Genomic DNA, 11,518 nt, shown 5'->3' with positions numbered 1-11,518 from the left:
AAATCGCCCCATTTAATTTACCCGATTTTGCCTACACGATTCTTAATATGGTCGAATCGTCTCATCGATTTTCTATTTTACCAGTCTTTTGTAGGCGTTTCCTCCAACGTGGAAATATCAACATCATTGTACGTCTGGACAATCAAATATAATTACTCACCAAAACATGACAATCAATTTATTTTTGTCTACAATTCTTCCTATGAATATGAATATTGACATGTTATGTTGATGAAATAAGACCAATAGGTTAAATATCGTAACTGATTCAGACGTATACAAAATAACGGTGCCTGAATACTGGGAACGATAAACTAAGACGCAAAGAATTTACGCAATAGAGGAAGAGACGGAGACTGAGAGAGGCAAGAAAATCACAGAGAACTGAGGATTCTGAGAAAGAGAAGGAGAGGTGATTACCATTGGTTTCTGTTACAAGATGCTATGTTTTTATTGATAATATTGAGCAACTGGCAGTGAGGACAGGGATGTAGTTGTTGACTCGTTATTGTCTTAGAAACTCTGATGCTATCACCAGCTGTAATTTTATTTGTTGAGTGGAGGGGAGGGGCTCACTGATTCCTATTAAGCAAATGAATGTATGTTATGTTATATATTTCTCTTTTTCATACAATAAATCTTTGAATAGGGTCTATATACAAATTAGAAGGATGGCTGTTAATGGAACAAATGAAGAAACTAAGAAATCCAGAAGTGTTATAGAACTTGAAAAATTTGATGCTCTATTCCCCAGTCTAGTTGAAGATATTAAGAATATCGGAATGAAAGATGCTCATGTTGCTTTGGTTATGGATAAAATGCAAGAGGTATGTGGTAATTGACTAATGTTTTACCAAGTTCTTCTAATCTGACCTTACTATGGGTTGTAACAACGGACACTCAGTCTGCTATCTATGACAGGGATAGGCTTGCAGGGCTGACATAGTTTAAGGGTTTAGTTGTTTAGTTTTCTTTTGGCTTTGTCACAGCCCTTGACATTAAATCTAGTTAAGTTAATGACAGACAACTAAAAAAAATGAGATTTTGTGTATTAATTTCAGTAATATATTGTAGTTTCAAATTTTATGTACATTTTATGTACAATGATAAAAGGCTTAGTTTATAAAATGTTATAAATAATGTTTCTATTCTAGGTGATCGAGTATAATGTACCATTTGGTAAGAAAAATAGGGGAATGGCAGTGGTATTATCATTCTATCAACTAGCTCAGAATCCTACAGATGATGATATCAGGAGAGCTAGAATTCTAGGCTGGTGTATTGAGTTTGTAAGTTTCTGTTTTAGTTTTAACTATATTTTTACAATGGTAGCTGTGGGACTTTCTCTCTACCTTAAGGTCCAGGTTCCAATCCTGTTACTTCAGAGTTTTCATGTCAGTGATGCAGATCGGAAGGACTGACATGGAAAGCTGTCCTGATGAGGATTTTTTTATCAGATTCACATATGTTGGCATGCTGAGTTAAAGTCGTCGTAAACTTTAGTTTCAGGCATTTTCCCTAATGGTAGATGATATGTTAGATTCTTCTATTACTAGACGATGTAAACCTTGTTGGTATAAAAGGGTAAGCTTTCTCTTATTGTTCTCAGATCCTAAAATATACGACAGTGCTCATAACATTCAACAAATGTTAATAACCAACATTAGCCCACTGAAAAACAAGTTGCCTTATTTAATTTGCATCCTTTTTAGTACTCACCAGCCATGTGTAATTTTGGATTTTGGGATTTGTTTTATTTAAAAGATTTAGATTTATTTCTCACTGAAAATATTTGTTAATTTTAGAGTTATACTCAATTATATTTTAGTTTCAAAATTGTCTGTATAGTAAATAGTATTCATGATGTGCTTGATGTATTTCGTTTCTATTTTCAGGAGAATGTAGGGCTACTAGCTATCAATGATTCCTACTTTCTAGAATCTGCCATGTACTTTCTTCTTAAAAAACACTTCCGAGATCAACCATATTATGTTCATTTATTAGAATTATTTCATGATGTAAGTGTTTTTGATTTTTATACAGAATATTTCTTAATTAATTTTTTTGATAAGAAATGGAACATCAGCTTCAAAATACTAGTCATACTGTTTGTCTTTGAATATCTTTATCTTATGAGGTTCAACTATTGCCAAAATACTTGAGTAGGTTATTTTGCTCTTAGTACTACTGTTGAACTAAAGTTATTTTTCTTGAATACAATTGTTGTTTTTATGTTTTTGGATGGAAACTGTGTTGTTTAGTCAAGCTCTTGTGTGTACTCATTGACGGAAAATGTGAAAGTTAAGATTTTTATTATAAAATTATATTTCAGATTACTCAATTAACTGTGACTGGAGAATGTTTAGATTTAATAACATCCAGACCAGAAAGTAAAATAGATTTTACTAATTTTACCATAGATAGGTATAATACTATAGTTAAATGGAAAACAGCTTATTATTCCTTTTATTTACCAGTTGCCATGGCAATGTATATGGTAAGAGTATTTTGATCTATCTAGATACATTATTTTTCTAGTCGGACACCAACAACTAGTCATAATGATCAATTTGACTTGAATTAAATTCCCCTCTCAGTTTTATTGGCCTTCATTAGCATAGCATCAGGCCATGGCCCCTGAGAAATGAATTTCCTTGCCATGCGTAAACATTATTCATTGTCATAAAATAATTTTCTCTGCAGGCTGGAATATCCGATGATGAATCACACAACACTGCCAAAAGTATTTTATTAAAAATGGGCCATTTCTTTCAAGTACAGGTAATTATTAATATATTATGAAACAATACTGATGATATTTTTTACCTTAAATATGTTGTGTGTCTACTACAGACATTAGATTTTAATTCTAACGAGTGTTTTAAAAACAAGGGCAATAACTCATACTAAATATTTTTCTCGATTTTTCTGATTTTCAATCCTTGGGTGATTACAAACAACCATTCCAAGTTTCGTCAAAATTAGTCAAGATTTGTGCCTTGTAGAGTGTTTACGAGCAGTTGTGGATGGACGGACATGTTGGCGTATAAAAATTGAGCTTGTAAAGTTAATATTTACACAAACCAGATTAGATCAGTTGAGGTGAAAGATTGCACAAATTATGACAAGTTGGTTCCATTTCTTATGTTTTTCAGGATGACTACCTGGATTGTTTTGGTGCACCAGAAGTTATAGGTAAAATAGGTACTGATATACAAGATAATAAATGTAGCTGGCTGGTCGTTCAAGCATTACAAAGAGTCACTCCAGAACAAAGACAAGTTTTACAGGTATTGACATATTATTTTCCATACAGTGTTTTGGATATAAAATTTTCAGCAATGCAACAAATTTGTTGAGGGGTGAATTGCAATATTAGGATTTGCATCATTTGAACAAGGTGACTGATATCCCTTATATCCAGACTAAGAACATCTTAGCCTATCATACTTGAATATATGGCAAGTCATTAGCTGTATTGTGGCTGTGTTGTTTGGCCATTCTACTTCGATGAAGTAGACAGTGTTAACAAGTTCTGTCCCTTTTATTGAGAGCAGTTAAGATCAGTACTACCATATTGTTTTCTCAAGGAAACCTGGATGACAACACCATGACTATTTGTTTGAGAAGAGATCAATTTCACTCAGAGAATGACAGTCTTTGAGACAATGACACAGGCTGATAAAACAGGCAATGAATAAGCTCGTGTTTTCTCGTTTTTTTTTTTCAGGAAAATTATGCTCAAAATGATGAAGAAAAAATAGAAAAAGTGAAAAAACTATATCGTGATTTAAATTTATCACAAGTTTATCAGGATTATGAAGAAAAAAGTTATCAAGAATTAATGAATTTAATAGAAAAATCTAGTGGAAATTTACCTAAACAAATGTTTATAGCTTTTGCTATGAAAATATACAAGAGGAAGAAGTAACCACTGATGTCAGTCTCCACAAGTTTTATGATAGGGTTTTATAAAATTATTGTTTAAGCTATTGATGTCCTTAAACTGGTATAAATCAAGGCAAAATGTCTGATAAAACATAGTTTATGGCTGGAGGTTTATCTAATCACAGACAAATCTAACGTCATATTTTCATTCTGAAAGTGACTGAGATTGCTTGCCTAGAATTGAAATATTACAAATAATTACAGGATCAAATCTGGATTAAGTATCTGTAAGATGTTTCTGCCTACAAGCCTCTGTTTTTTTGCCGTTAATTGACAGAGTTTTTATGATCAAATTGTCAAAATTATCCTGGTGGATCAAGAGCTAGATTGTGTTTGACTCCCTTGATGAAATCAGAAAACTTGACTATATCTATAATGTTTTTTTTGTACTTCTGTCTGATAATCTTATTTAAAAACTCTATCTTAAACTGTTTATTTCTATCAATGCAATATTTATATATAGCTGACTACATGTATAATAATGAGAATTATATAATCACTGTTTGTCAAAAAGTATGAATGTTTTTATTTGCTTGAGCTGTATGTCATACCACTTTTCACTATTATCATTGAAACATTTCCTAGAGAGAATATCAGTTAGTTCCGAGTATAGAATACAGAGACATCATGACATTATTTATCCATCCATCAATAATTATACTGTTGTCATCATCTGACACCTAGTTCTAATCTATTGTTCTATTGTTTGCTTGATGAAACATAAGGCATCATTTGACTCTGGAATGTATGAAAGAGGCTAGCGTAGCCTGGTCAGATAATGGACTGGATGATATTTAAGTTTTCAATTTGAACCATTGAAGTGAATGAAAATAAAAGACTAGTCAAAGTTAAGCAAAGATACTAAAGCACTTCTGGGGATCATTCAAAACATAAATTTTTTTTTTACATCAAATGTAGAAAGCTTTGTTAGAATGATACTGTTCTGTATGTGCTATTTACATGTGTCAATATCTGTTCCTCTACTGAAATCTGGCCGGATTTGTAGAATTGTCCAGTTTTTATTCTGAAAAATGATAATAGGTAGCTGAAATTGAGTTCCATCATTGAATCCATGAACCTCTAAGGTTGATAGAGTGAGTAGTTACATTTTCAGCCTCAATTATTCATATTATATTTATAATATTATTTATTGTGTACAATTTTGTTGTTTGGGCTACAGATTTGTTTAATGTTATAAGGTTAAAAAAATTACGAAATTTCTTCTTCATATCTCTTACATATTATTCTTTGGCATGGTTGAATTTTGATCACAATTCAAGAGATTGTTAAAAGGTTTTCTATGTGTATCCCCTACACTATATCTGCACCCTTTGCAGTTTCTGTCAGAGGCATGTGGGTCTTACACTTCGATTAATTATACTATGACCTCGCCATCACAAAGGCCTTAGATGTTAATTACAACCTGCTTTTAACCTAAGATACATTTAAGTATCTCTATATTTACAGGAACCATGGAGATCTGACAATCATATTGACATTGATACTCATAAAAAAAAAACTCTTATGGTAAAGGGAAATTCTGGAATAAAGTCTTCTGTTTTCAATTTGTGTCCATCATTGCAATAATAAATGTAAAGCTTTGACTTCATAATATAATATCTATGGTTTATAGCCTAATAATCTTACTCATATAATCAATAAAGTATGTACATTCCTCTTGGCTGGCTTATATCTCATCAATTACCTTCATGGGTGGGAAATTTATCTTTTTGAAAGATACATATAATGGTCTCAGTCACATTTCTGGGGTGGGGGGAATCGTAATGCACATGCCAAAGGTCATATATGCAGAAAAATTCCCCATGAAAAGTTACTCAGGTGTTTTTGATACATAGAAAGATGCGAAAATATCTATTCCCCCAAATAGGCCTATACTTAATGCACATGCTTACCCTTTCAAAACACCTGATTTCAAATCCTGATTTTCCATTGTTCCTCTTGAGCCAGTATATCCCTTTTGGCTTTTTATTAAGCCTATGAAAAGTGTTGGTTCAATACCAAAGTAGTGAGTCAATTATTATTTATGGGCTTGTCCTCATGGGAATGGGCTAAACCTCATCCACCCTAAATGAATAAGTTGTGGTCTGTAGTCGGGTCAAAAGTTAAAATGTGTTGTGGATTTTGAACCCACGTGACTGATTTTCTAAATTAAGTAACATCTTTCGAGATAACTGACCAATGAACGGGGAGAGATTTTTCACCTGATACAGAAGCCATTCTGAAAAGCTGGTGACAAACTTTGCTTTCATTAATTGATTCATTTATTTAATCCCAGTATTGAGATTTATCTTGTGGTGCATTCATATCCTTCCCGTTGACTGATAAGGTAGGTAGAAAAGTTCTCTACTAAATCTAAGGTGAACACGTAAATAACATATTTCCCCCTTTCACTATACTAATGAGTAAAATGCTAAATGGAAAGTAGGCCCAGAGTTCAGCATCATCAGTCACTTTGTTAGTGCCTATTTCTCTTTTGCAATGAAATTCAACTGAAATTGAAAGATAATGGGTTTTGATGCTTTTGATCAGAGATCTTTTAAATTCCCCATGTCAAAGCAACTTGCCATCTCAGACGTTCAAAGTGTCAAAGACAAGGAACAAAGAAAGACTAAGATTAAGATTAAGAAGAGCTTTTGAGTGGCTTGACTAGTGTAAATGCATTTTATACACCAAATCCGAAACAAAAACAACTAAAAGAAGGACCAATTGTTATGCTTGATAAAGATTCCTGTAAGTGAATTGAAACTTTGCAAAAATTAAATTAAAGGAGTAGTATATCCATAATAGTTGTTCTTGCTAAAAGAAGGACCATTTTAAAAGTCACTGGGTCTTGTATTAATCAGATTAAAATGCATATCAGGATGTTTGTTGGCATGTTTTTTTTCTGTGGGTTTCTACACTGGTCATCTATGAAACACCCAGCTTTGCATTTTAATCAGATTGGTGGTAGCAGGTAGATATTGTGGATAATGCAAATTATTTGACAGCTTGTTGCTTATTATAATTGAAATTCAGCCAGCATTGCCTGATTAGGATTATTTCAATATGATTATAATTAGGTGATTAAATTGTCATTAATTTGAATTAATGATCCAATTAAACACAGACCCACAGACCACCACAATTTATTATCCAAAGCGAAAGGCATCAGCTTGTGGACCTACTTTGTATTTAAGCATACATCTCATAATTTTGCAGAAATAGAAAAATGGCACACATCAATGGTACTAATGGAACCAATTCAAATAAAAAAGTAAAATCAACCTCAGAGTTGGAAGAATTTGATGCCATATTTCCAGTTCTTGTGGAAAATTTAACCCAAAATGGTTTAAAAGATTCTGAAATTTCAGATGCCATAACTTGGTTTAAAGAGGTAGGTCTATTATATGTGACTTCTAAGGATTCCTAGGCAGCTAACACTATTCTTGGTGATCTGTTTACTAAAACCTTGAGTACAAAAAGAAATTGCTATATGTTCAAATTTACATCAGCTGCATACAATGGAGAATGTAGTTTTGTCATTGAATTTTGGCAGATAGGTACAGAATCTAAAATGGTCAAAAGCAGAATTGACCGGACAATTATTATGTTGGGACATGTTGATCACTTAGGTAATAAGTATAATAAGTTTACTTTTTTTTTTATCGTTACTGATAATGAATTATTTTAGGTATTAGAATATAATGTTCCATTTGGTAAAAAGAATCGTGGAATATCAGTAGTAACATCATACTGTCAATTGGTACAAGATCCTACAGAAGAAAATTTAACCCGAGCCAGAGTTCTGGGATGGTGTGTGGAATTAGTAAGTAACATAGTACTAATACATTAATTTACCCTTGATGTTAGTCCTGGACAATGTTTCTTGACAATGAAGGAGGTGGTGTCGGAACAATTCGCACAGGCATCAGAATTGTTTTTACCTTGAGGATGATTCAAACCCACAGCACTAATTTGCCTAGCACATGATAATCCAACTTGGTACCGACTGAGCTATTCCAATTGGTGTTATATAAACAGTTAAGATTTTGAATTCATGACAAAAGCAATTTTGTATACCCGGTACTTGATTGTCTATGTTATCTTTCAGCTGCAAGCATTTTTCCTGGTAGCTGATGACATCATGGATTCATCAATCACTAGAAGAGGTCAACCATGTTGGTATAAACTTGTAAGTAGTTTTAGTGATTTAAAGTTGTTGTATTTAAAAACAGACCATATCTCTGTATTCGTATCTCAAAGTCATTACGCTCTATATAAATTTCATTGTATATATGACAAGAAAAAAAAGACTGTGTTCTGTTATACAAAATTTATAATACAATATATAATTCAATAATAAAGTATTTTCACTGTTAAAATAGTTCTAAATACCGGTACATCAATATTAGAGTGAAATAGAAATTTTTTAACAGAACTTGAATCATGTTGTTACTCAGAATATCATGCTATGTGATCTTATATTACAGAATAAAGTTGGAACTATTGCTATCAATGATTCCTTCTACCTAGAATCAGCTATTTATGTTTTACTAAAAAAATACTGCCGTGATCAACCTTATTATGTTCATTTAATGGAACTCTTCCATGAAGTAAGTGATTCTGCTATTATCAGTCACTTTAACTTTATCAAAGCATTGAATTTAGATGGGTGTCATCTGTAAGATAATAATCTAGAGTGTAGCAATATGTTACCTTAAAGTAAGGTACCTCTACCAGTGTTCCCAATATAAGCTTACATAAAAAGTTAAGAAAATCCTATACAAGCTCTTTAAGGAATATCCCAATTACTAACTAAAAGAGTTTGTAAGAAGTGTATGATTCAAGATATAATATACGTGATGGTTACCATTCTGCCAAATGTTCTTATTCAAACAAAGCTGTCAGTGGGCATATGTTACCTTGCCTGACAATCTATCTTTAATGAATTATTGTAGACAACTTTACAGACTGTGATAGGCCAATGTTTAGATTTAATAACCTCTACTCCCAGTGATGGTGTTGATTTTACTAATTATACTCTAGATAGACATGCTGCTATTGTCAAGTGGAAAACAGCTTTTTATTCTTTTTATTTACCTGTTGCCATAGCAATGTATATGGTGAGTTTGATTTTTGGTTTATGAGTGTTGCCATTCAGTGATAGTTTTTACAACAGCATTTTGAGAATCATTTTCATGGTTCTTCATTAGAAATTGCTGAGCATTATACACCTATTGACATTGAATTATTAGTTTTATTCAACTGATGTATTTATTGTAGGCTGGTATAGATGATAGTGAAGCACATACTAATGCTAAGCGTATTTTACTACAGATGGGACACTTCTTTCAAGTACAGGTAAAATCAAATTTTAATATTAGAAACATATTGTGTTGATTGTACTTCTGAATTTACTGATATAACATACTGCTTGTATTTCTGAAGAGGATAACTTTTGCAAAATCAAAAATGAAATGGACCTTAGTGTCCTTCATTTCTGCTTCTGATATGGAACAACAAATCTGGCTCTAGGCAGCTTGTCAGACGTGATATACAGGGGCCTGAATCTATAAAACTGAATTCAGATAAAATCAAGATTTAAAGAAGTATAGTACATGTATTCTGGATATTTGTAATGTGAAAAAAGAATTTACAGATTAAAGACTTGGTTCACTTCACCTACACACTTTCCAATTTAGATTATAATGTTAAATTAATTTCCTATCTTTTTTGTTTTTCAGGATGACTACCTGGATTGTTATGGTGCACCAGAAGTTATAGGTAAAATAGGTACTGATATACAAGATAATAAATGTGGTTGGTTAGTCATACAAGCTTTAAATAGAGTTACTCCAGAACAAAGGCAGATATTGGAGGTAAATTAGGAATTATTTTTCTTTAAGATAATATTTGACATTCTTTAAGCTTGAATTGAAATGGTTATTTATCCCGAAGCAAAGTTGTTAGTGTAAGTGTTTGAAAATTGATCTGGTTTTAACTTGTAAGAAGTTAAGGGACTTCACAGTTTAAACAAATCAGGCACAATGGCATCCCATACACAGTGTGAAAGGAGATAATAATGGCTATTCAAGCTCATTTACCAATGTATCTGTGACCAGTTCAATGCTAAGAGGTTTGGCCAATGACCAGCTTGTAGAAAAGATCCTCATACACCCAAAGCTTGTAATGAAATGTTGTTTTTTCCTTTCAAACTCTACTTTCATCATTTGCCTTGTCCTATTGTTTATATATGTATATTTTTTTCTTTCTTATAGGAAAATTATGCTCGAGATAATGAAGAAAAAATAGAAAAAGTGAAAAAACTATATCGCGATTTAAATTTATCGCAAGTTTATCAAGATTATGAAGAAAAAAGTTATCAAGAGTTAATGAATTTAATAGAAAAATCTAGTGGAAATTTACCTAAACAAATGTTTATAGCTTTTGCTATGAAAATATACAAGAGGAAGAAATAAACTGACCCGAAAACATTTTAGATCACTATTATTCATTGGGGACTTTAAGACACTGTAATAACAGAAAGCATGAATTTGTTTTTTGGATTGGCACCATCCACTTTCAAGAAGTATTATTTGAAACTAGATAGTTTTAACTTGAGGACATTATAATATATTTATTCTGATCTGTTTAACAAGATTTTGATATTCTGGTGTACAAGTATGATAGTGAATTGAAATTTTATAATGTGAAATATTACTCATGTGTTTAGCTTCAAAATTCTTTTTTGTTTTGTTATCTAGCTCTTTAAAAACTAGTGGCTGCTTTACGAGCTACATAATTAAATTATAAATATATATATATTGGTAAAAATCTCTAGAATTGCTCAGTGGTTTTCTTTACAATATGTTCAAATATAAAAATGAAAATGATGCTTTAGAAATCTGATGTAAATACCAATATATACATGTGTATTAGTGTGAACTATAAACATGTTAGTGATATTTCTGTTTTGTGGAGAAAGGGATTATGTGTGTTCATGTATTATTTTATGATCATTGTTTATCATGTTATATTATTTATGACCATTGATCATTATGTAACTTAAATCATATATTTTAACAAGTTTATATAACAACACAAAATCACAGTCGATACTCTCAATTTCTCTTTAGTTTTATACCAAGGATTAATTAATGTGAAAATTTCCCCTACCACTGTTCTTTTGTAACAGTCTTCTGATGGTAATTTCTTTTAAGATATTACACTTCAATCAAAAGCCATACACAATGTTGAATAGACTAAAATCTCATAAAGTGATACAAATTTTTTAAGAAACCACAAAATGATCAATTTTTGAAAAATAATTTGGATCTCTGCAGGTGTTCAGAAATGTGTCATGATATTGTAAGAATTGTATGTTTTCATCCTGTTATTTTAATTGTATATTCTGTTATATTAAATATATTTGAGAAATGTCCGCTAATTACTCTCTTTTAAATATGTGGAAATTGAATGATGTTCAATATTAAAATTGTAGGCTGTTGAAGCATAAATTCTGTTGGATAAAAAGGATACTGGGGTAGTAAATAAAGTGAGTCATTATGTT

The 11,518-nt window shown here is 31.6% G+C and overlaps 2 protein-coding genes across 2 annotated transcripts; both read left to right on the top strand.

Annotated features, from left to right (window-relative positions):
- Positions 1 to 232: 232 nt before the first annotated feature.
- Positions 233 to 3,931, top strand: LOTGIDRAFT_214193 (hypothetical protein; the record flags this gene model as incomplete). Its single annotated transcript, XM_009053698.1, has 9 exons — positions 233 to 412; positions 650 to 827; positions 1,155 to 1,289; positions 1,504 to 1,584; positions 1,896 to 2,018; positions 2,333 to 2,497; positions 2,704 to 2,781; positions 3,156 to 3,290; positions 3,731 to 3,931. Exons 2-9 carry the CDS (start codon positions 672 to 674, stop codon positions 3,929 to 3,931), a joined length of 1,074 nt encoding a protein of 357 aa, XP_009051946.1. The 5' UTR covers positions 233 to 412; positions 650 to 671.
- A 3,246-nt stretch (positions 3,932 to 7,177) lies between these two features.
- LOTGIDRAFT_231541 (hypothetical protein) lies at positions 7,178 to 11,298 on the top strand (the record flags this gene model as incomplete). Its single annotated transcript, XM_009053697.1, has 8 exons — positions 7,178 to 7,342; positions 7,640 to 7,774; positions 8,060 to 8,140; positions 8,439 to 8,561; positions 8,907 to 9,071; positions 9,232 to 9,309; positions 9,693 to 9,827; positions 10,227 to 11,298. The coding sequence occupies 8 exons, from the start codon at positions 7,178 to 7,180 to the stop codon at positions 10,425 to 10,427; spliced, it is 1,083 nt and encodes a 360-aa protein (XP_009051945.1). The 3' UTR covers positions 10,428 to 11,298.
- Between the last annotated feature and the right edge of the window lie 220 nt (positions 11,299 to 11,518).

The sequence above is a fragment of the Lottia gigantea genome (genome assembly GCF_000327385.1).
Source record: "Lottia gigantea unplaced genomic scaffold LOTGIsca_20, whole genome shotgun sequence".
Classification (NCBI taxonomy): Eukaryota; Metazoa; Mollusca; class Gastropoda; family Lottiidae; genus Lottia; species Lottia gigantea.
Note: the sequence above shows the minus strand (reverse complement) of the source record. Positions and strands in the feature narration are given on the sequence as shown.